The sequence below is a fragment of the Rattus norvegicus genome, chromosome 8 (assembly GCF_021556685.1).
Source record: "Rattus norvegicus strain SHRSP/BbbUtx chromosome 8, alternate assembly SHRSP_T2T, whole genome shotgun sequence".
NCBI classification, from domain to species: Eukaryota; Metazoa; Chordata; class Mammalia; order Rodentia; family Muridae; genus Rattus; species Rattus norvegicus.
Window position 1 is genome coordinate 130,358,806 of NC_141541.1, and position 24,577 is coordinate 130,383,382.

General features: G+C 41.2%; 1 protein-coding gene across 2 annotated transcripts in view; it reads left to right on the top strand.

Annotated features, from left to right (window-relative positions):
- Positions 1 to 24,577, top strand: part of Kif15 (kinesin family member 15) — a 71,036-nt gene that overhangs the window by 41,240 nt on the left and 5,219 nt on the right. For both annotated transcript variants that reach the window (XR_015626761.1, NM_181635.2), the window contains 16 exon segments: positions 1,737 to 1,878; positions 2,559 to 2,700; positions 4,089 to 4,280; positions 5,496 to 5,603; positions 6,080 to 6,185; positions 7,625 to 7,790; positions 9,019 to 9,169; positions 9,334 to 9,419; positions 10,607 to 10,676; positions 11,627 to 11,713; positions 12,977 to 13,081; positions 14,006 to 14,128; positions 16,426 to 16,572; positions 18,604 to 18,705; positions 19,837 to 20,001; positions 22,043 to 22,152. Coding sequence is in view for 1 of the 2 variants with exons in the window: in NM_181635.2 (NP_853666.1) it covers positions 1,737 to 1,878; positions 2,559 to 2,700; positions 4,089 to 4,280; positions 5,496 to 5,603; positions 6,080 to 6,185; positions 7,625 to 7,790; positions 9,019 to 9,169; positions 9,334 to 9,419; positions 10,607 to 10,676; positions 11,627 to 11,713; positions 12,977 to 13,081; positions 14,006 to 14,128; positions 16,426 to 16,572; positions 18,604 to 18,705; positions 19,837 to 20,001; positions 22,043 to 22,152 (2,002 nt within the window). In the remaining variant the exon portion in view is untranslated.

Here is a 24,577-nt window from a genome sequence, read left to right on the forward strand (position 1 = left end):
GGGTGATTTGTTTGGGTTCAGGTTTCAGAGGACTCGGTCCACACTTGGCCAGCTCCATTACATTCATGTCTGTGATGAGCAGAACTTTATGTCAGGGACCACCAGAGCTACTGTGCTCATGGATCAGAAAGTGGGGAGAACAGTATGTGGGACACACCCTCAGGGCCCACTCCTATGACTCACTTCTACTTCCCAACAGCCCATGAGCCTATAATTAAGCACAGGTCAGAGTCCTGTCGCCTCGTTATCACCCATGTGAACAGTTCCACTACACATGATCCTGTAGGGACATTTTAAATCCAAACCATAATGGGAATTTTCATGTTTAAAGTATAAGACATTAAAGCATAGTACGGACACTTAACTACTCAAACATAAATGAATGGCAGAGATGTTTGTCAGTTCAGTTAATGTCTGCAATGTGAGAGATGTCCATGGGTCAAATACAGGGTTCACCAGCGTTGATTTCTGGTATTGTGGTTAGACTGCACATACTCTGTATCATACATTATTTCCATAATTATTATGTAAAAAGTGCCCTATTGGTACTAAGTCTAATGTTGGGGGTCAGTGTCGCAGTTACTGCTGTGAATTTACTGAGGTTAGGCAACAAGTTCTGTCTGCTCCCTTCCCAAGGCAGTGAGGATTCAGTGGTGTTTATCACACGCAGCCTCTACCTTCATTTCTTCCTCTCTCTCTCTCTCTCTCTCTCTCTCTCTCTCTCTCTCTCTCTCTCTCTTCCTTTCTTCCTTCCTTCCTTTCTTCCTTTTCCTGAAGTTATACAAGACAGGGTCTCTGTGTAGCTTTGGCTGCCCTGGAACTCACAGAGATCTGCCTGCCTCTAAGGCCTGCACTACCACTGCCTGGCTCTTTGTTTCCTTTCAGTTAAGAAAATTCTAATGTTTATTCTGAATTGTTTGCTTCTTTGCTTTTTATTTTATTTCTTTTTGTGGTGCTAGGGATCAAACTGAAGGTTGGGTCTCTGATGCTAAGCATCCCCCCTGCCACTGAGCTCTCCCCCATCCCTTTTATTCTTCCTGTCTATCTGTCTATCCCACCCATCTGTCCTTCCATCCATCTTTGCTTTATGATTTTTATTTTTAAAGACAGGGTTTCTCTGTGTAGCCCTGGCTGTCCTGGAAGTCATTCTGTAGACCAGGCTGGCCTTAGACTCAGAGAGATGCCTGCCTCTGCCTCTGCCTCTGCCTCTGAGTGCGGCTTTGATGTTTTTTTTTTTTTTTTGTTCTGTTTTGTTTTTGTCTTGCCTTTTACTTTTCCCTTTCTAAGCCTTTTACTATTATTCAGTTGTGAATTAGTAAAAAAAGATTCACAGTATTTGGGTGTAGAGAAACTCAAGACTTTATATGCATATCTAGGATTGTCCTCATTAATCAGTTTTTTCTTCAAAATTGTTGTTCACAGTGGCTACTAGCACCAGTTTTCACAAGTTCAGTTGTGCAAGTGTTCTCCATCTAGCACCAAGCATATTGCTTACTAGTCTCTGTTAGCTCTTCATCCTAGGGAACAGCGTGTTTCCTTAAGTACAGTTTCCCATCCTGTGGCCTTTCCCTTCCCTCCCGTGTGCACTGTCACACGCCGTGTGGCCTTACATCTCTGGCACTTGCCCTCCGTCCATTCTGTACTCACCATTGCGACTTAGATGGTACTGGAGGAGAGCTGGGGAAAGTCTCGAAGTTTCTGTCTTTCAAAGACTGCAGTGGTCTCCTCCTTATCAGGTCTGCAAGGACTTCCTCCCAAAGCAATAAAAGAACCAAGTTTCTTCACAAGCACCGAGAAGTTAAAAGTACAACTCCTGCAAATTCAGACAGAGCTGAATAATTCAAAGCAAGAGTATGAAGAGTTCAAAGAGTTAACTCGGTAAAGTACAAACACATGCTCGCCTGATTCCTTAATATTTTAATGTTAATGATAGATAATGTGGCATGTTATTTTAAATATAAACCTTCCTAGCAACTAACTTCTTTTGTTCTATGGAAACATTTTTTTTTCTTGTTGTTTCACTGTGTATCTAACAGTAGATCATGCAGATGTTTTATCCAGGGCTCACTTGTTGAGTGTCAATTGAATTACCAATTAAGTTCTCTTATTACCAATTTAAATCACAGTTACAGACTAAATCAAGATTCTTCTTAGAAATTAAGGATTTTTTTTTCCCGGAGCTGGGGACCGAACCCAGGGCCTTGCACTTGCTAGGCAAGCGCTCTACCACTGAGCTAAATCCCCAACCCCAGGATTTTTTAATACTCTTATTTGATGCTTCTTGTACTAAAGGATGAACTATATTGATAGTATAACCAAGGTTATCCTAACCTGATGGCATACTTGAATTTGAGCTCTTCAATTTACTAATTGAATTCCTTAAATCAGTCATCAATCTGTGAGCCCTGATTTATATGCCCAGAAAAATGAAGGTAATGATTTGGGGAGTATTTCTGACTCAAAAGCCAAGTTACATGAGAACATAAACTGTAATGTACTTACAAATGTTTAATATTACTTACCACCTGAAGGTACTAAGTTTTAACAATGTCTATTAGGAAGAAGCAGCTAGAATTAGAATCAGAGCTTCAGTCTTTGCAAAAAGCAAACCTCAATCTTGAAAACCTTTTGGAGGCAACAAAAGTCTGCAAACGCCAGGAAGTTTCTCAGCTGAATAAAATACATGCTGAAACACTCAAGGTAGGTATCTGGAGCTTCTATTTAAATTGGAGCAATCTGTTTTATTAATAAAAATTATTTCCAAACACAGATGGCAGAACACCTTAGTATTCTGATAGACCCCAGTGGGAGGAGTGATAAAACATTTGGGATCGAATTCTATTTTGTTATTAACTTTAGACAGTGTTTCCTAGCATCTGAACTTTTTCCTTTTCCTCCCCGTTTATTTTTTTCTATTTTCTTTTTTTTTCTTCTTTCTTTTCTTTGAGACAGGGTCTTATGATAGCCAAAGCTGTCCTCAAACTCACTCAGTAGCCTAGGCTGGCCTTGAACTCTTGATTTTTCTTGTTTCTACCCCTATGAGTACAAGGTGTGTGCCACTCTGTCTAGATTTGCAGTATGCTTTTTGTAACATTTAAAGATGAGTCTTAAGCCAAGGATGGTGGTACAGTCCTATAGTCAGATCTATTTGAGTTGGAGGACATCCTCATTTGCAAATCAAGTTCCAGGATAGCCAGGGCTACTCTGAGAAACCCTATTCACAAAACAAAACAAAACCAAAACAAAACAAAAACCAAAAACAAAGCCCACCATACATACACAGATAAATAAACAAAGCCAAAGGTTGGTCCTAGTCTTTGTATATTGACTGGCGTCTGAAGTGTTTGTCACTGTAAATCTTGTCACCTTACTTCCTTTGGGCCATGCTGCGATTGTGCCCAGAGCATCATACCTGCTTGGAATGCACTGAGCTACATCCTCAACCTGGCTTTTATGTTTTGGATGACTTGGTGGCCTTTCATAGTTTACAGGCTACCACTGCCTGTGAGGGGTTCTGTCACTTGCTCAAGTCTTGTGTTAGAGTGTCAGCTTTGAGCAAGTTGGGGAGCACTCTTCTGGCACTCTCTCTACTAATGCGCACCCTGAGCTCCTTACAGGTTTCTGTTTGTTTTTTCTTTTGTTTAAATTTGATTTATGTGTAAGTATTTTGTATGCATGTATCCCACATCTATGCAGTGCCCAAGGAGTACAAAAGAGGGCCTTGGAATCCTTGGAACTGGAGTTATAGATGGTTGTGTGTCACCATGTGGGAGCTGGGAGTCAAACCCTATCCTCTGGAAGAGCAAGTACTCTAACTGCTGAGTTAAATGTTTGCCAGTATGATGAGTGAAAAATGGGATCTTGTTTAGGCCCTGCCATCCATCCTGCTGCTTCAAGTTCCATTTTTAAAAACCATATTAGAATTTTGCATGCAACTATATTGAACCAATAGGTTTATTTGGGCCTATGCTTTAAGAATATATCCTCTTGATAAGTTGATTAATAAAATTTAAATTTTTTCCTATTGATTAAATCCAGCTCTTTTTCCCTTTGTACTAATGTTTCCTTTCACAATGATTGTTCTGCAGATAATTACCACTCCAACCAAGGCTTATCAGCTTTGTTCTAGACTAGTACCAAAGTCAAGCCCTGAGGTGGGGAGCTTTGGCTTCCTGCGCTCACAGAGTGCTCCAGATAATGATATATTGAATGAGCCAGTGCCACCTGAGATGAGTGAACAAGCTCTGGAGGCCATTTCTGAGGAGCTTCGAACTGTGCAGGTAATGCTTAAATTTTAGGGAAAAGATAATCTAACATTCATTTAAATAAAATTTGTTTACTATCTTAACTCCCTATAATTTTTAAGTTTGTATATATAAAAGTTTCTGACTTGTTTTTTTTTTCTTTTTTGTTTTTTTGTACAGTTTTTATTCTTGAGCAAATCATTCTCCATTTTCTGTGCTTTTCACTCCGTGTGAGAAATGACCAGTTTTCTACTAGTGTCCTTTAGAACTGGTTTAAACGGCGTAGCACTGCACTGGCTGATGAAGTGTAACACCCAATAGGATTTTGTTATACAGATAATTTCAGGGAGGCTCTGATGTGTTTGACATAATCTGAGATTTGATTGTATTGGCATCCTACTAGTTTGTTAATTAAATGTTACCACGTTGTCTGGTAAAACTTGGCATGGATATTCCAAGTCTCATTATGTTCTTATTCCAGGCCAGAGAGGCCGCTGTGATAAAATAACCCCATGCAGTGCTGAGGAAGCTTCTAAAGGTCTCTAGTGGGCTCAATGTTTAAATCTAATATTAACATTTTTAAGGGCTCTGTAATTTCATATATATGTAAAATAATCTTTCCCACTCCTATGTCCATCTCTTTCACTTTAATTTTTACTTATCTTTTATATTTTTCGTTTCGTTTCCCTGTATAGACCAAGCTGGGTTAGAACTCAGAGATCTGCCTGCCTCTGCCTCCCTAGTGCTGTTATTAAATGCATGCACCACCACGAGCAGCTCACACTCTGTGATTTAATTCAGTATTGAATTTTAACTACTTCTCTCTTTGTGTTTGAATTTATCTGCTTCGATCAGACTCAATTGTGATTTTGAAATGTAGGAATGATCGCTATAACCGTCTGACGATTCTGGCTCCAGCTCCTTTACTGTGTTTGAGTCTATACGGTTTTGAGTTTGTTTAGTTTGTCTCTTTAATAAAAAAGAAATGGGGCAGGAGAGTTCTCTCAGCAGTTCAGCTGCCTTTCTAGGGGGAACCTAAGTTCATTTCCAGTACCCACCCAGTGGCTTACAACTTTGTGTAACTCCAGTTGCAGGTGGCCTGACCCCTGTCCTGGATCCTGTGGGCACCAGGCATGCAGTTGGTACATGAATATATGTTCAAGCAAAAACACAATACCCATACATAAAATAAAACTGAATGTTGTTTTAAATGTAAAGGCCTTTTTGATGATTGCAATGTGTTTAATGCAGGAACAACTGAGTGTTCTTCAAGTCAAGCTGGATGAAGAAGAACATAAAAACCTGAAACTTCAACAGAATGTTGACAGACTAGAACACCATTCTACACAAATGCAGGAGGTGAGGGACAGAGCACAGCCTCAGAAAGTGTTGAAACCCTCAACATAAAGGCACTGTGAGATGAGGATATTTCTCCCTCAGAAGTCCTCCCACTCTTAAAGTTCTTTTCATTTTTCCTTAATAAATCTATGTGCACTCTGACCTCTTTTGTGCCCCCCCCCCAAAAAAAACCCATTGCCAGATGAAAATTCCCTTACTAAGCCCTAGTGAACTTTTTGTACTTCTCTGATAGTGACACAGACATTCATTGTCTGAGTTCAGGACCACTAAGTAAGGGCAAGTGGACTGTTTAGAAGTTACCAGAGCGGTCTGTCCACACCCTCATACTGATCTCAGATTGTCATCTTCACTACAATTCATAAACAACCACATTTGTCTTGTAATTGACCTTAAAACTAGACACTAAATACAAACACAAGTTAACGATCTGCATCATGTCTTAGCATACTTCTCCAGTGTGTTCACTTTTCCCAAAGCTGTTCTCATCAGAAAGAAGCGATTGGAGCAAACAACAGCAGGACTACCTCACACAGCTCAGCGACCTTGAGAAGCAGCTCCAGGATGCGCAGACTAAGAATGACTGTGAGTTTGGACAATGGGGCACACTGTAGTGCAGTACCATTTGATCGTTTAAATTATTGGGTTTTGTTTGTTTTATTTTAATGGCTTGCTTGTTTTGGTTGTTGTTAGATAATTGGCCTTACATTTTCATGGGTAGTGTATTATAAATTCTTAAAGCAATCATTTTCTTCAAGATTGGTCACAAATAAATGTTATAAGTATTTACTGAAAGTTTATTTAAAAGTTGGGAAGATGGTTCTTTTGCCATACAAGTTTGAAGACCTGAATTCAGACCCTAGAGCCCACATAAAAAGCTGGGTGCAGTGTGACACACATCTGTTATCCCAGTTCACTAGACTAATCTAGCCTACTTAGTAAAGCGCTAGGCCAGTGAAAGACCTTGTCTCAAACAGAAGTGTAATGCACTTGAGTGATTAGTTAGATCCAAGTTTCTGCTCTGACCTGCAAACACACATACATGAACAAGCATACCTAAACAAACACGCACGCGTGCACGCGCACACACACACACACACACACACACACACACACACACACACACACAGTTTAAAGTCCTTTTAAAATGAAGTGTCTTTAATTTCAAAGCTGAGTTGCATTAATAGTGACAAAGTAAAGCATAAATTATTTATATACACTTCTGGGTATGGTTATCTTTCCTACTTTTATTTTAATATATTCTTGTCTTCATCAAAGCGTTTTCAGATAACCAGGTAATCCAGCATTCAGTAGGTGAAGCCAGGAGGCCCAACACTTCAAGGTCCTCCTTTGCTACACATCAACTTGAAGGTCTGCCTGGGATGCATGAGATCCTATCTCCAAAGTATTTTCAGTAGTTCGTAGTAAAACTTGAAGTTACTTAATCTACTTTTTATTTAGAGTTTTCTTTTGAGACCGCAAGTGTTTAACCCTTTGTTGAAAAGTTCTGGTATATTACTAAGCATTTCAACAGCTAAGAAAGAGCACACCCCTTCAAATATGTTAATTTCTCAAGTTTTTCTTATAATAATAGTTTTGTTGCATATTCCACAGGAAAAAAATATTTTAAAACATCAAGTGATCTAAAGACTAGGAACAAATGTTAACTCTTCCTTTTTCTGCAGAAATGTTGGAACAGCTTCAGCATATGGTAGCACATACCTATAATCCCAGAACTCAGGAAGTAAGAGCAGGAAGGTGAGGAGGTCAGGGTTATCCTTGCTACATGGTAAGAATAAGGCCAGTCTGGGGCAAAAGAAATGTAGGTGCAACCATGACCTAAGGAGATGAAAAAAATAGAGAATTTAGTGTTTAGGTGATGTTTGTCTTTACAGTGGTACGGTTGATATTTATTTGCCTGCTTTATAAATGATACAGTCTCATTTAGTCTCATCTATTTGCTTCCTTTATACAAAGAACTTGTAAAGGGACCTGTTGAGACCTTGATTTCCTCTATTTTCTAGTTTTGAAATGTGAGGTACATGACCTGCGAATTGTTCTTAATTCTGCTGACAAAGAACTTTCTTTGGTGAAACTGGAGTATAGCACATTCAAAGAGAGTCAAGAGAAAGAACTAAGCCAGCTTTCTGAAAGACATGTGCAGGTTCAGCTTCAGCTGGACAATGCCAGGTAGAGTTCTCTGTTGGTTCAAGGTGCCTGCTTCGTTGTTCATAAACTCTGAAGTATTATAATCCCAACTCACACTGCATAAGCCGTCTGTGATTTTATACCAATTGGCTTCACTATAAACGGTGTGTGTGTGCTTTTGTTTGGTTGGTTTTGTTTTTGTTTTTCTGAGACGTGTCCTCCTATGTAGCTTTGGCTGACCTGGAACCTGTTCTGCTCCCTGAGTGCTGGTATCTAAGACATGTTCCACCACACCTGATCAAATCCCATTGTGTTTTAATTTTCTTTATTTGTTTGTGAGACTAGAACTAGATCAAAAGTATAAGGAATCTACTGAGCTATGTGTTTTAAATGCCATCTTAATAGCAATGATTATCCTAGCCTTTAAAATATATTGGTTGAAATGTAATTATCATTTTTTATTAACAAAATCTAAGTGTCTTCAGTTTTCTGTAAGCTACTTACTGGGCTGTTTACTCTGACACTCGGTGGCAGTGATCCTTCTGAATGGTAGTGCACAGCCCTGTCATTTGTTTCTTACTGGTTTCTGCCTTCTTGACTACACTTTATACCGTGAACACATACACATGTCCCCATCTCATCTCTTAGCAGCTGCCACACTGCCCTCTGAACTGCTGCTTCTGTCCTCCTTCGGGTTGCACAGCATGTGGTTCTGCATCAGTTAGCTGTGTGTAAGCCATGGCTCAGAGCTGAGGTTGTCGGCTGATTCTTTGGATGACCGCTGGGTACCGCACGCGATGCAGTGTGCTGGGGAGAGGAGCAAGAAAGTGTAACTGAACAGGCAACTAGTAGTTCTTGCTGAGACTAAATTCTCTCTTGGTTAGAAAGAAGCCATGTTTTCTGTCTTAAAAATATTTTCTAGAGCTAGACTTTGTTGTTAACAAAGTTCTTAACAGCTGGGTTTGAACCATTAACAATACTTGAAAATTACAAGTTTCTATTGCCTAGCTAGAAAACACTACCAATTGTCAGTTAGCTGTTAAATTGCCAGTCAGTTAACTACATGACCAAGTGTGTGGAAGAGGTACTTGAGGCTAACACTTTCTTTTCTTCTGTTTCTTCTGATTTAGTGGTTCTCACATGGGTACCAAGGGCATTCCACACAAGGCCATGACAGCTCTCTGACAAATGTGATAGAAAAACTTGAATTTAAGAAAATCTGACTCAAAAAAGTTTATACTTTCCATTTCAAAATTTCTTCCTGGTAAAGATTAGAAAATGAAAAACTTCTTGAGAGCCAAGCCTGTCTACAGGATTCCTACGATAACTTACAAGAAGTAATGAAATTCGAAGTTGACCAACTTTCAAAAAACCTCCAAAACTGCAAACAAGAGAATGAAACTTTAAAGTCTGATCTGCATGTAAGTGAGGACCAGACAGTGTTGTAACTAGTGTTCCCTGGTCTCTGCTTGCTGTCCTGTTCTCTTATTTGCTGTATCAACCATAGTGAACAGTGTTGTGGCTGCTATGTATCCTAAATCTGTGCTTCCTGTCACATCAAACCTAATAAATGGTTGTCTTTTAGAACTTGGTGGAGCTTTTTGAGGCAGAAAAAGAGCGCAACAACAAATTGTCACTACAGTTTGAAGAAGATAAAGAAAACAGCTCTAAGTGAGTGCTGTTAGTTCTTCCTGTTCTCTAGAGTATTGTTCAGTACTACATTCTTTATCTTGCTTCGGGGGACTTTAGGGTCTTACTGTCTAGCATAGGCTGGCCTTAAACCCACCTTCCTCCTGTTGGGGTCTCCCATGTGTTAGAAATATAGGCATGTTCCTCTGTGTACAGCTTTTAACTTGTGCTTTTATTAACACCCTAGTTATTTTCATTTAGGGGTATAACTCAGTGATATAGCACTTTCCTAGTATACTTGAGGCCTGGTTTAAATCCCAGCACCACACATTTTTTTTATTTTAAAAAAAGGAATTATTTTCCTTTAAGTATTCTAATGTGAAGAGCAAATTTTGTAGAAGTGGCTGTGAAGAAGGACACTTCAGTTAAGAATATAACTAACTATTCTTTGTTTTTGTTGGTTTGGAGGGGTGTTTGGTTGGTTGGTCAGCTTGGTTTTGGTATAGTTTGGTTTTATTTTGTTTTGTTTTGTTTGGAGAAGTGTCTTAGTATACAATCCTGGCTGACCTATAACTAACTAGTAGAGATCCACCCGCCTGCCACTGTACCCTGAGGGCTAGGATGGGTGCATGCCACCACTGCAGGCCACTGACTATCCTTTTATTATGGGAGTATGGGGTGACTTTATGTCTGTCTGCTATCAATCCTTTTCTATTCTCCCCCCCCCCCCCCCCCCGAGACTCTCATTGTCTCATCCCTGTCTCTCAGTGAGTCTGTCAGTGACCTCATGATCTTACTAGGGAGAATAGTTGGGTTTTGGTCACTGTTTATAGCATTCATTTGTGATTGTTTTTGGCCCTGGTACACTGTTAAAGGTAGAGCATGCCACTACTTGAGGTATAGGAAATCACATGTAGTCATGTCCAGTGAGCCCGGGTCTGTGCTGTGGGTGCTGGAATTCAGAGTGAGGCAGAGAATGAGACGTCCCTGTGGTCATGGGCTTTACAGTCCATCTCAGACAGAGGTAATAATAATGTGTGCTGTGTGCTAGGTTATCAAATACCAGACCCCAGAGAAAACACTTCCTCACTAAATACTTGTGAACAAATACATTCACCTTTTTGATCTCCATGGGAATATGCTAACCCAAGATTTGCCTAATGGACTTCACTTAAATGACTTTGAGTCTGCATGTTCATTTCATGATTCCATTACTTCTTCTTTTCCAGAGAAATCTTAAAGGCTCTTGAAACTGTACGTCAGGAAAAACAGGAAGAGATGGCCAGATGTGAAAAGCAGGTCAGCTTCTGTTTTGAATGTAGAGTTTGAAATTTGTAACTTTATTCCTGAAATCCAAACAAGAAAGTGTCACTAATGAAAGGCGTGTTGTTGTAGTTGTTGTTGTTATTGTTGTTGTTGTTGTTGCTGCTGCTGCTGCTGCTGCTGCTGCTGCTAGGGTTCAAACTTAGGGTTCCTACCTCTGAGCTATATCCTAGACCTTGTTTGTTAGTACATTGTTCAGAAAGGATATCTGTGTAATCCTGGCTCACCTGGAGCCTTCTATGGAGACCAACCTGGTCTCCGGCTCTCAGCGTGCTGGGATTACACACATGTGCCACTGTACCTGGCTACCCTTGGTTTTTTGAGGCAGGATCACACTGTAGCTTCCCTGAAATTAACTACTACCCTGAAATTAGCTACTCTGTAGCTTTCCCTGATTTTAAGAGCCTCCAGGCCCTGCCTTCTAGATGCTAGGATAGCATCTTACTAGTTCTGTTTTGTTTTTGTTTTTTTAAATTTTTTTTTGGTTTTGTTTTGTTTTTTGAAACTTGGTTTCTCTGTATAGCTTTGGCTATCCTGGAACTTACTCTGTAGGCCAGGATGGCCTCCAACTCAGAGACCCACCTGCTCTGCCTCCTAAGTGCTGGGATTAAAGTTGGGTGCCACCACTCCCACTCTCTGGCTTAAATTTTTTTTATTGTTCTCACTCCCTCCCTCTCTTCCTCCGTGTGTGTGTGTGTGTGTGTGTGTGTGTGTGTGTGTGTGTGTGTATGTGTGTGTGTGCGCTGATTCTATTATTTTCGTCTATTTTCTAATTCCCGTGTGGCTGTAATGATGTGTACTGGTGTTCAGTTGGTCAAGACCTCAGAACCCATTGTCCTTGTGGCGTTGTTATGGACTGGTGTTCAATGCAGTTGTCAGCTTGGGTTTGTTGATTTAATGATGTGACTGTTTACTTTCTACCATAGATGGCAAAGGTACAGGAACTAGAAGAAAGCTTGCTTGCTGCTGAAAATGTTGTCAGCTGTCTGGAGAAGTCTAGGGAGTCTGACAAGGTGGGTAGAGTTCCCAGTGTTCTTCTGTATTTGGTTCTTTATTTTTGTTGTGGTGTGTATTTAATATTAGGTCAGTGGTTTCTCTGTGTAGCCTGAGCTGGCTTTGAAATCGCAGTCCTTTTACCCAAGCTCCTGGGACACAGGTGTTTGTCATTGTACCTTCTTCACATCTCCTTGATAATGCCACGCAGGCCTTCCTGTCTTCTGCACCCTTTCCCTCCTGCAGGCTGACTTACAAACTGCCTGGTCCATGTACATTTAGGTCCTTTAAGGGCGCTGGAGAACGGGAATTCAATTAGGTCATTTGTTTCATAACCTCAACCACAAACTACTCTTGTCTCTCTGTTTTTCATTTGTTTGTTTGAGACATGGTCTCACTACATAGCACTGAATGGCTTGGAAATGACTATGTAGACCATGCTGGCCTCATTCAGAATATCTCTCCGCCCCCCAGCACTGAGGCGAAAGGCGTGTGCTGCCACATCCACATTTACTCTGTTCCTTTAGACAGCTTGTGTAACATGTCTTGAGTTTTTCAACTAGACTGCTATTACTCAGACCCTGTTTTACTGACTGTAAGTCGATGGTGTACAGTCTCAAATCCTTACTGTTGACTTTGCCAGGATAATAAAAGTGACTTTTCTGTCCATATATAAAAATAGTCTAACCCTGTCATCACAAGCACCAAGAATACTGAGGCAAGAACCTCAGTAGTTAAGAGGCCAGCCTGGGCTTTATAGAGATATGAAAGCTAGCCTGAGCTACATAGTAAAACCCTATGTCCAAGGGGGAAAAATTGTAAAAGGTGGAATGTCACATAATATTTTGCTAAAGTAAATCGACTTTCTTTGTTACCATTAGGAAACAGAAGTAGTTTGTATGTTAGCTACTTTCCTTCCTGATGTGATCAAATACCCAGAAAAAAAAGTCTATAGTAGGAAAGACTTATTCTGACTCATGAAAGGCAAGGCCTGGCTTTATGTTGATAAGGAACTCTATAGCTGTTTATTGCATAACACCTAATAGGAAGCCCAGAGAGCTTTTGTAAAAAATGAAGGTGCCTGTAACCATAGTACCCACTTCCTCCAACTAGGCCTCACCTCCCAAGTGGTCCGCAAGCCCCCAAGCACCACCAGCTGCTGGGAATCAGTGTTCAAATGCAAGAGTATAAGGAAAATTTTATTTAAACTGCAACAGTTCATCCATTAAAATGATCTCCATAATGTCACTGGTTTTGCAGATAAATGTTTTTGTCCCTGTCAGGAACTTGTCACCAACCTCATGAACCAAATCCAGGAGTTAAGAACATCAGCTGGTGAAAAATCAGAAGCCATAGACACCCTGAAACAAGAGCTGCAAGACATAAGTGTAAGTCCTGTCACAGATGCTGAACTGAGCTTAGCAGGGCACGGTTCACAGGTTCTTTGGGGGTCTGTTAGCCATCCCAGCAGGTAAGAGGATTGCATGTCAGAGTAGGTTTGACTGTAGAAGTTAACACCCAGAGGACTTCTGAGATGTGCAGTGTGCATGTTTCTGGACAAGAGCATTTCTGTGCCAGGTCTTTTTGACCTGGAATAGTGTTCTTTGCACCTTTCTGCAACCACTGATTAGAAATACATAAACAATTAAGGCTAAAGAGGGCTCCTTATTTGCCTCAAGAAACAAATGCATGTTTTAGTTAAATTTGCATATTTATTACATGGAACTGTGTCCCTGGTCTGAGGCTCAATATCATTTTCTGAAATAGCTGTTGTTATTGATGCTTTGCCCTTTGCCTGGGCCAAGGTAAAGGTTTTTATCTGCATGAGTTCTGCTCCGAAGGGGCTTGCTTCAATCTGTATTTATCTTCACAGGCAGACTGATGAGATGACAGAGTGGGATGGTTTTCTCTAACCCTGTGTGACTGCCCTGCTGCTCTTCACCATGTGCACTCGCTCCTACTCCTTCCCTAGCAAGGGTCTGTTGGGTTGCAGAGGTGGCTTAGTAGTTAGAGCAGTTGCTGTTCTTCCAAGGACCTGATGCATCCCCCACACTAAACATCTTATAACCACATGTTTCTCCTGCTTCGTGCGTGTGCACACACACACACACACACACACACACACACACACACACACACACACAAATTCAAAAACAAACAAGCAAAACAACAGCTGCCACCCTGAAGTGTTAGTGAATTAGCTTGTTAATATGGTGCTCGCCGTGGATCTAAGATCCTCTAAGTTGCTGTGGTGCCTGCTGATAAGCAGGACTCTAGCAGAAGCTCTCGTGCTGTGCCTCTGTTTTCTGCAGTGCAAATACACTGCTGCTGTGGCTGACAAAGAAGAGAGCAAGGAGTTGATCAGGAGACAGGAAGTGGATATCCTGGAACTGAAAGAAACTCTTAGACTGAGAATTCTCTCAGAGGACATCGAGGTAGGTATTAACATGGCACTTTCTTTTTATTTATCTATTTCTCGTTTCATTCTCCCTCCTCCCCCTTTTTCTCTTTGAGACAAGCTCTCACTGCATTACCCAGACTGATCTTGAACTCAAAGAATTCCTCTGCCTCTGGCTTTTTTTAAAGGAATAATTGACAACAAGAGGCTGACGAGATGATGTTAAGTCCTATTCACAAAAATAAAATGTATCGGAATCTTAAGGAGAAAATTTAGCAAGTATTAGGATATCAGAGAGATTCCAAGTGATGTAAAGGAAAACTTGAAAGGGAAAGTACAGAATTACTGTAGACACAAAATCATGTAATTCCCATTCAAATCCCAATTCTTAAAAATTGATGAAAGCCGAGTGTGGAGGCTCCTGCCTTTAACCCACTATTTGGGAAGCCAGAGCAAGTCTACCTGGAAGTTTCCTGTCAGCCAGAGTTACCCAGTGAGAACAAAGAGAGAGAGGGGCGTCCAGGTATAAATAAAAAGTACATACCTACAAAAAAACAAAACAAAACAACCCTATAAGTCAGCTGGGTATGATGGCGCATGCCTTTAATCCCAGCACTACTTAGGGGGCAGAGACAGGTGGATCTCTGTGAGTTCGAGGCAGCCTGGGAGCTCACTGATTAGGCTGACTATTCAGCTCATGAACCCAGGCATGCTCCTGTCTCTGCCTCCCCAGTGCTGTGTTTATAGGCACAGCAGTATGCCCAGCCTTCATATGAGTGTTAAGAATTGAACTCCAGTCTTCATGTTGCACGAGTTTCCTTTCTGTTGCTGTGACCAAGCACTGATTGAAAACAACTTGGAGGAAGTTTCTATTTGTCCTACACTTCCAGATCACACGCCATCGTTGAGGGAAATCAGGGCAGAATATGAAGGCAGCAGACACCATAGAGGAACACTGCGTGACCCCTCAGTCCCTGGCTAACTAATAGGCTCATGATTCTGCCATGCCTAGCGATGGTGCTACCCACAAACCAATCAAATCAAATCTAGGCAGTTATTCAATTGAGGCTTTCTTCTTAGATGACTCTATTTTGTACCAAGTTAACAAGATAACTAGGATACATGGTAGGATTTTATTGACTGAGCTATCTGGTATCTCGGGCCCTTATGTATGTATGTATGTATGTATGTATGTATGTATGTATGTATGTATGTATCTATCTATCTATCTATCTATCTACCTATCTATGTGGGAATATATATATATAATATATATATATATATTTGTGTAGGGTGGTGTGTATGTAGTACTCTTAAAGACCAGAAGAAGGCTTTGGATCTTCTGGAGCTGGATTTAAGGTAGTTAGGGATGCCCAGTGTGAATGTTGGGAACCAAACTTCAGTCCCCAGCAACAGCACTCTGTCAGCAGCTGATTGTATCTCTAGCCCTTGTATCATCATCTTGAAAATGGTGTCACATGTCCATATGAGACGGGAGGATGACCAGATTCTGCTCTGGCATGGTCACCAAAGTATTCGTATGCTGTGTAAGTAGAAATTACATATGCAGCCATTAGGATTTCTCTGCCACTTTGCACCACCTTATTCTCTGAGGTTTTGGTAGCCAGTGTCACGGTGAGCTGCTACAGCTCTTCTCTGAGTGCTGAGGCTAGAGACATCTTTAACGGCTATTTGCCTTCTAGGATATAAAAACCAGAGACAGACTAAGGATATAGTTCTGTAGATAAAGTGCATGCCGCATTAGCATGAAAGCCCATGCTTGGATCCTCATGTAGAAGCTGGGCTCAGCAGCTGAGGTCTAAAACTATGTAGCACTAGAGGGCAGAAGCAGACAGAGCCAGGGTGCTTGCTAGCCAGCCAGTCTAGCCAAAATGGTTTACTTCAGGTTCAGTGAACGATTTTGTCTTACTGAAAATAAGGTGAATGATAATAAAGATTCCTGACATGACCTCTGACATCTGGACATGTCACATAGGTATGCACACACATACACACATGCATGTGTGCAAAATATCATAGTCATATAAGCTCATGAAACTAAACTATTGAGACAGTAGCTAAGGCCTGCTTCTTGAGTGTTCTTCATAAGAAGATCAGCTCTAAAGTCCTGACTGAGAAGAGAGCTCTGCCTAACCTCAAACAGGAGACTGAGCTGCTGAGTCACAGCTGGACCTGCTACATACAAAGGAAAACCCTTTAAATATTTAAATATTTCCTTTCCTAACTTTAAAATGTTGTAGTAATGTAGTAATTATTTGTGAATTGAATGGCATGGTTAAGAAAAATTTCCTCTGGAACATTATTCCCTGACAGAGGGATATGCTGTGTGAAGATCTGGCCCATGCCACTGAGCAGCTGAACATGCTCACAGAGGCCTCCAAAAAGCACTCTGGACTACTGCAGTCTGCCCAGGAAGAGCTGACCAAGAAGGAGGCTCTGATCCAGGAACTTCAGCACAAGGTGAGCAGCACACTCAGCCACTCAGACACCAGCAAAGAATAGCACAATATGTTTCTGCTTTGACAAAGTTCTCCATATAGAAATAGAACAAATAGATCAATTAGGAACTTTGTCCTTCAACTATGGGTTGTGAAATTGGGTTTCCACATGTGAATTTCACTTAGCCACTTCTCTTCCTGTCCTGACATATGTGTCCCTGACACATGACAGCATTGTCTGCAGTGAGGTTATGGCTGAAAACAATAAGATATTAAGATAGAACAATAGCATGCTTCAGAGTAATGAATTGTGCACACATAGATATATAACATTTCAGAAACTTTTTTTTCTGTTGTTTTAGATAGGGTCTCATCATTTATAGTAGGTCAGCTTTGAGCTCATAATTCTCTTGTTTCCACCTCCCAGAGGACTGAGAGTGCAGGTACATGTCTTTATATTCAGAATAAAACAATTTTCATTGCGATAATTGGATGCACTTATGAGGTTCATATTGATAGGTTTTACTGGAATGGGTTGAAACAATCTTGTTATGTAGCCCTTAGCCATGGCTTGCCTGGTACTCAATAGGTAGCCCAGACTAGCTTGATACTCTAGAATTCAGGCTGTCCTCAAACTCATGGTAACCCTCCTACTTCAGCCCCCTGAATTCTGGGAGGGAATTCTGGGAGGAACATTGGGCTCCTCACCTACCATAGTGTGTTGCTACAATATGTGCATATCTGTGTGTGTGTGTGTGTGTGTGTGTGTGTTGTTTAAAATGATTAAATCAAGTTGGTTAACATATCCATGATCTACCATATGATTTTGTGCTACAGTTTCAAATCTATTGTCATCATTTTGAACTATACTTTATATATTATTTTTGTGTATGCTCAAAATTGCATTAGATCTCAACAACTTGCTTTTGTTTGAACCCCTGTTCTTCTGTTCTGACATCTCCCATCCATGGCTCTTCAACTCCCTAGTGTCTGGTAACCACTATTCTACATAACAGCTCTGAGCTAGGCCATTGTGGATTCCACAGAGAAGCAACATCCTTGTCTTTCTTCACTTGGGTTCTATCAACTACATGGCATCTTCTAGGCTCATTCATTTTGCTGCAGATGACAGAGTTTGCTTGTATCTCAGGCTGACCAATGTTCTTTTTACCTCAGCATTACTCGTTTTTTGCATTTGCTGGTAGATACTTAGAGTTACTTTGTTCTTTGGCTATTGTGAACAAAGCTGTGGTTAAAATAGGAATGTAGGGGCTGGGGATTTAGCTCAGTGGTAGAGCGCTTACCTAGGAAGCGCAAGGCCCTGGGTTCGGTCCCCAGCTCCGAAAAAAAGAACCAAAAAAAAAAAAAAAAAAAAAATAGGAATGTAGCCCTCTCTTCAAGTGTCCTGTCTCAAACTGGGGAGATGGTTCAGTGTATCAAGCAGTTGCCAGGCAAGTATTTCTGATTTGCAGAACTCACATAATAGCCAGGTAGACATGGTGGCCCATTTATAATCCCAGTATGCAGTAAGCAGAAACGTGACCGCCCTGAGCAAAATGCCTAGCTGGAGCAGTGAACTGAGAAACTGCCTCAGCAGCAGTTGACCTCCACAGATCATATACATACATGGACACTCAGTCTCACACATAAGTAAGCCTACACACATGTGAACACTTATATATGCACACACACACACACACACGCACACACACACACACACACACACACACACACACACAAACACAAACGTAATTTCATTTCCTTCAGATATAGACCAGAACTGAAATTGCTGGCCATATGGGAAGTTCTAGTTTGTTTTAGGGATGACCTTCCCCATTTCCCATGAGTTTGTAGTGATTGGCTTACCAGGAACTGTGTAGTCTCTGCATGTCCTGATTAGAACATCTTTTTTATCTTAACAAGGACATAGTACTGTAATTTTGATTTGCTTTTCTCTGATGGTTGGCAATGGTGAAGCTTGTCTTTTCTAATTGGACTGTGTGTTCTGGGTTATTTTCTAAACTATAACCTGTTATCTGTTGAATGTGCCCAGTTAAACCAGGAGAAGGAGGAAGTGGAGCAGAAGAAGAGTGAGTACAACTTGAAGATGAAGCAGCTGGAGCACGTGATGGGCTCTGCTCCTGAGTATCCACAGGTACGTGCCCGGACACTGCATTTCAGAATAAGCAGTTTTTCTTTCTTTCTTTCTTTCTTTCTTTCTTTCTTTCTTTCTTTCTTTCTTTCTTTCTTTCTTTCTTTCTTTTTTAACTTTTAAAATGTTTTAATTAAAATAGAATTACATCACTTCCCCTTCTATTTCTTGACCCCAGCTCCTCTCAGTTACCCTCTCTCATACCTCCCATATCTCCCTTTCTTTTTTTTTTAAATTTTTTTTTGGACTTTTTTAATTTATATTTCAGCTCTTATCCCCTTTCCCGGTTTTCCATCCACAAACCCCTATCCCACCCCTCCCAACTTCTTTTGTGAGGGTGTTCCCCCACCCATCCACCTACCCCTTCCCACCTCCCCACCTGGACATTCCCCTACACTTGAGGGTCCAGCCTCGGCAAGGTCAAGGGCTTCTTCTCCTATTGGTGCCAAACAAGGCCATCCTCTGCTACATATGCAGCTGGAGCCATGGGTCAGTCCATGTGTACTCTTTGGATGGCGTTTTAGTCTCTGGAAGCTCTGGTTGGTTGCTATTGTTGTTCTCATGGTATTGCAGATCCCTTCAGCTCCTTCAATCCTTTCTCTAACTCCTCCAGTGAGGACCCCATTCTCAGTTCAATGGTTGGCTTCGAGCATCTGCCCCTGTATTTGTAAGGCTCTGGCTAAGCCTCTCAGGAGACAGCTATATCCAGTTCCTATCAGCATGCACTTCTTGGCATCAGCAATATTGTCTGGGTTTGTATGTATATGGGCTGGATCCCCAGGTAGGGCAGGCTGTGAATGGCCATTCCTTCAGTGGCCATTTGGAATAAGCAGTTTTTCAAAAGAAGAAAAAATTGTAAATAATGGGGGGCGGGGGTTGTTGCTTTTTGTTATTTTAAAAGAAAAGCTCTTCATTAGCATGCCCCTTGTCTGCTTTCTACTTGGTAAAGTCTTGCTTTATTTGGATAATAATTAAAAAAATGAGCTAAATGACCTTTGTCAGCATGCACCATACTCAAGGGGTTTGGCATTTATGAAAATGCATATTTTATCTGCTAAGTGTAAAGACAGAAAATGAAATCTTCATAGCAAGTCATGTAGTCAAGTATTTGGATGCCGTGTGCCTTTATTTCAGAGTCCAAAAACACCACCCCATTTTCAAACTCATTTGGCAAAACTCTTGGAAACACAAGAACAAGAGATAGAAGACGGAAGGGCATCTAAGATGTCTTTGCAACACCTCGTCACAAAGCTAAACGAAGACAGAGAAGTCAAAAACGCTGAAATCCTCAGGATGAAGGTGCATGACTCTTTCTCAGCAAACTTTATTAAAAGGCAACAGCTTCTTAACTGTTGCTGATCTGAACTCAAAACGCCAGACCGTATCATAGGTAGAGAAGTCTTCCTCCCACCCTCGACCCCATGCAGTCTAGTTTGTTGTCCCTGGGAGCTCCCAGTTTCCTTTCCTTCCCTTTAAAGGACTTTTCAGTGTATGCTGATATACTTTACTGAAGTCTACAACCCTCTCCCTGCCGTGTGGGAGGGTTTACACATGGTTATATAGAGGTTTACACATGGTTATATAGAGGTTTACACATGGTTATATAGAGGTTTACACATGGTTATATAGAGGTTCACACATGGTTATATAGAGGTTCACACATGGTTATATAGAGGTTCACACATGGTTATATAGAGGTTCACACATGGTTATATAGAGGTTCACACATGGTTATATAGAGGTTTACACATGGTTATATAGAAGTTCACACATGGTTATATAGAGGTTTACACATGGTTATATAGAAGTTCACACATGGTTATATAGAGGTTTACACATGGTTATATAGAGGTTCACACATGGTTATATAGAGGTTCACACATGGTTATATAGAGGTTCACACATGGTTATATAGAAGTTCACACATGGTTATATAGAAGTTCACACATGGTTATATAGAGGTTTACACAAGGTTATATAATTTCCACAAACTGCATGTCATGGGCGAGGAAGAAGAGGCCTGATTCCTTGATTTTCACCTCATAGTATGTCCAATATCTGAATCTTGGCCAGCTTAATAACTACAATGTATTGTCTCAGCACAGTTTTAATGAATGCTTGTGTTAGGTGAATGCATGCATATGCTTGTGGAGGCCAGATGTCAACATCACATGTATTTATCACTTTCCATCCTACTTTTTAGGGAGGGTCTCAGAGCAGGCACTATATTGACTGAGCTGTCTTCTCAGGCTTTCAGTGTGGTTTGAGATTTAACTTTTTCTTTCTTTTCTCCTCTTCTGCCCTTTCCCTTGTCTTTTGTGATGTATGAGGGTCTGTATATGATGTAGTGTGTGTGTGTGTGTGTGTGTGTGTGTGTGTGTGTGTGTGTGTGTGTATGTTTGTTCATTGTATGAGTGGGGACACATGTATCATAGAATGTGTGTGGAAGTTGAAGGACAACCATAGATGTCAGCCTTCACCTTGTATTTTGTTTGCTGCTGTGTGTGTCAGAGATTGGCTGATCTAAATCTTATGGGGATTCTATTCCCCACCACCACTATAAAGAGAATAGGAACTATCAACATGTGCCCAGGTTTACGTGGATTCAAGGGATTCAAGCTCGGGTCCTCACACGCTTAGTAGGCAAGTGTTTTACCCACTGAGCATCTCCCTAGCTGCCTTTTCCCTTACTGAGATAGGGTCTCACTAGGTAGCTATGTAGACCAGATCGGCTCTGAACTCACCGTCCTCCTTTCCTCGGCCTCCTGAGTGCTGGGTTGACATGGATATGCCACCATTCCTGGCTATAAAGTTAGGATCTAATTAAGTGCACATTTTGGCATCAGTTTTTAATATGTAGCTCAATTGGAATTTATTAAATAGAATCAAATAATTGAAAGCAGTTACCAGAGATTTTCTATCCATTTTTTCTCTTAGAGGAACTTGGCTGAGTTATATTACATTAATAAACTGTTTCAGACACTGAACGTGTTTGTGAGTCGCAGTTCTACGACTTGTTAGTGCTTGTCACAAACTGTTTGATACAATAACACCTGTCGCTTAAAGAGGGACACAGAAAGGAATACCTGTCTTGGTCACAATCTTTTTTGTTGAGTGGTATGGGGTGACACAGGATCTCAGTTCATAGCCCTGGCTGTCCTGGAACTCCCTATGTAGTCCAGGTTAGCCTCAAACTTACAGTTTTGCTTGCCTCTGCCTCCTAAGTATGGAATCAAAGGTGTGTGCCATTACACCCAGCTTCAGTCACAACCTTGAGAGGTAAAACAACGCCCAGTCTAACCTGCCTTCTTAAAACCGTGGTTATGTGGTGTGTTCTCAGGATCAGTTGTGTGAAATGGAAAATCTGCGCCTGGAGTCTCAGCAGTTGAGAGAGAGAACCTGGCTCCTGCAGACTCAGCTGGATGATATGAAGAGGCAGGGGGAGAGCAGGTGAGTAAGAGCAGGGCCTCTGCCTGGACTGCTCTGCCTGCATGGACTTCAGTGAGTGAGTGTGAAGGACATCCAGACGTAGGGCATCCCCGAGACCTGAGAAGTGCAGTCTCATGGGGATGTGGGCTTTTTCTAGCGTTGCAAGGTAAGACATTTACCACCTATCAGCTCAGTGAACTAAGCATTTGGAATATATTCAGATTGTGAAATCTTTAAACCAAACTACTTGCATTTTAAAGTTCTTTGTTTTGTTCATTCATTTGTTTGTTTTTGAGACCTCACTAAGTAGCTCTAGTGTTCTAGAACTCACTTTGTAGACCAGGCTGGCCTTGAACTCACAGAGATCCCTTCATGCTGGGACTAAACTGACACACCACTACACCAGGCTTTTTGGTTTTTTTGTTACAGTTTTCTTGAGACAGGGTTTATAGGTGTAGCTTTGACTGTCCCAGCACTCACTCTGTAAACCAGGCTGGCCTCTAACTCAGGGACCCACCTGCTTCTGCTTCTGCTTCTGCTTCTGCCTCCCAAGTGCTGGGATCAAAGGTGTGTGCCACCACTGCCCAGCTATTTTTGTAAAGTAGGTAAATAAGATTTATGAAGACCTGCAGAAAAAGGGAGAGTATCCTACCAATATGATTCAGGGAAAGCAGCCTAGGCCGGCCAAGCCATCCTCAGCAAAAGCAAAGCAGAGAGTGAAAAGCCCGGGTGCTGGTGTGTGTGTGTCTTTTGTTAGTGTAGAGTGTTGATGTTATTCACTGACTTTTACAGTAGGATTAACAACAGAAATGACCACTTATAAACTTGGCATAATGATATGTGCCTGCCTGTACCCTACTCAAGTTGTAAAGAAAGATCAGTAGTTCAAAGTCATCTTTGGCTACATATCAAATTGAAGCCTAGCCTAGGCTATGTAAGACTGTCTCCAGCAACAAAAAAAAGCAGGCAGATAAATTGGACCAGAAAGAATTCCCTGGGATGGAACTCTTCTTCAACTTCACCACCCCCAGATTGGGTCCGTGCTTTTAAAGATAATCTTAGAAGTCTAGAAACTGTCTAGACATACTCAGAAGCTGCCCTGAGACTTAAAGATTTATCTTATTTATATGAGTACACTGTTGTACCAGGAGAGGGCATTGGATCCCATTAAGATGGTTATAAGTTACCATGTGGTTGCTGAGAATTGAACTCAGGACCTCAGGAAGAGCATTCAGTACTCCTAACCTCACGTGGGATTGTTAAAGGCAGTTCTGCTGACAACAAATGTTTCTTGTCACATCTTAGTCAAGCCACAGAACTGACTTAGAGGGACTGGAGGAAGTCATTTATAAGAAGCAACTCCCTCTAGGTCAGCGGTTCTCAACCTGTGGATTGTGACCCCTTTGGGGTGGCATATCAGATATCTTGAATATCAGATATTTACATTGTGATTCATAACAGCAAAATTACAGTTATAAAGTAGCAATGAAATAATTTTATGGTTAGGAATCACCACGCAGGGAACTGTGTTAAAGGGTCATAGCATTAGGAAGGTTGAGAAGAACTGTTCTAGGTGATTCTGATATCTGCAAGTTCACTCATCTATTTCCCATGAGCTCCACACCTTGCCAGTCTTATGAAGTTATATAACTTTCCCAAGTCATTTATTAAACCACAATTTAAAGTACTTTATCTTACTTCTTTTCAGGTTTGTGCAAACTATAACTCAATCTAGTTCACAAGCTGTTTTTAAATAACATTGTGTTGGTATATAGTTATTTTTGGTTTTGTTTTGTTTTGTTGTTTGATTTTTCCTTTTGAAACCATCTTACTGTGTAGCCTTGGGTGGCCTCAAACTAGTTATGTAGACCAAGCTGGCCTCAAACTCAGAGATACACATGCCTCTCCCTGCTGAGTACTGGAATCAACACTGTGTGCTACCAAGCCTGGCTTTCAATCACCATGCTGAATGGTTGTAATGTTATGGCTAACAAGCTCTCAAATCCTTAATGTCTGGATCTTACTTTATGTATACAGGTGCTTTGTCCATATGTATATCCGTAACAGTTTGTGCCTGGTGCCAGTGTGCTGCTGGGGCAGTCATCACACAGTGTCACATGGTTGTCTCCCACCGTGTAGATGTTGGTGATCAAACCCTGCTCTTCCGGAGGAGTGGCAGATACTTTGGACTGCTGAGCCCTCTTTCCAGCCCTACTGTCTGGATCTTGACGATCTTTTTTTCCTTTCCCCTAAATGTGGCTCATTGCACACACTGTACTCCTTTCTTTGACCCCGGGTGACTTTGACATTGTCAGTTGACCAGGCTACAGTTGTGAAAGAAGAGAGAAGCCCTGCTGTGCTGTGCTGTGCTAATTAAGCCTTATTTAATTGTCTACTGCTCGTAGAAGAGATTCCTAGCAAAGCCCACATCACTCAGGCAGGTTCT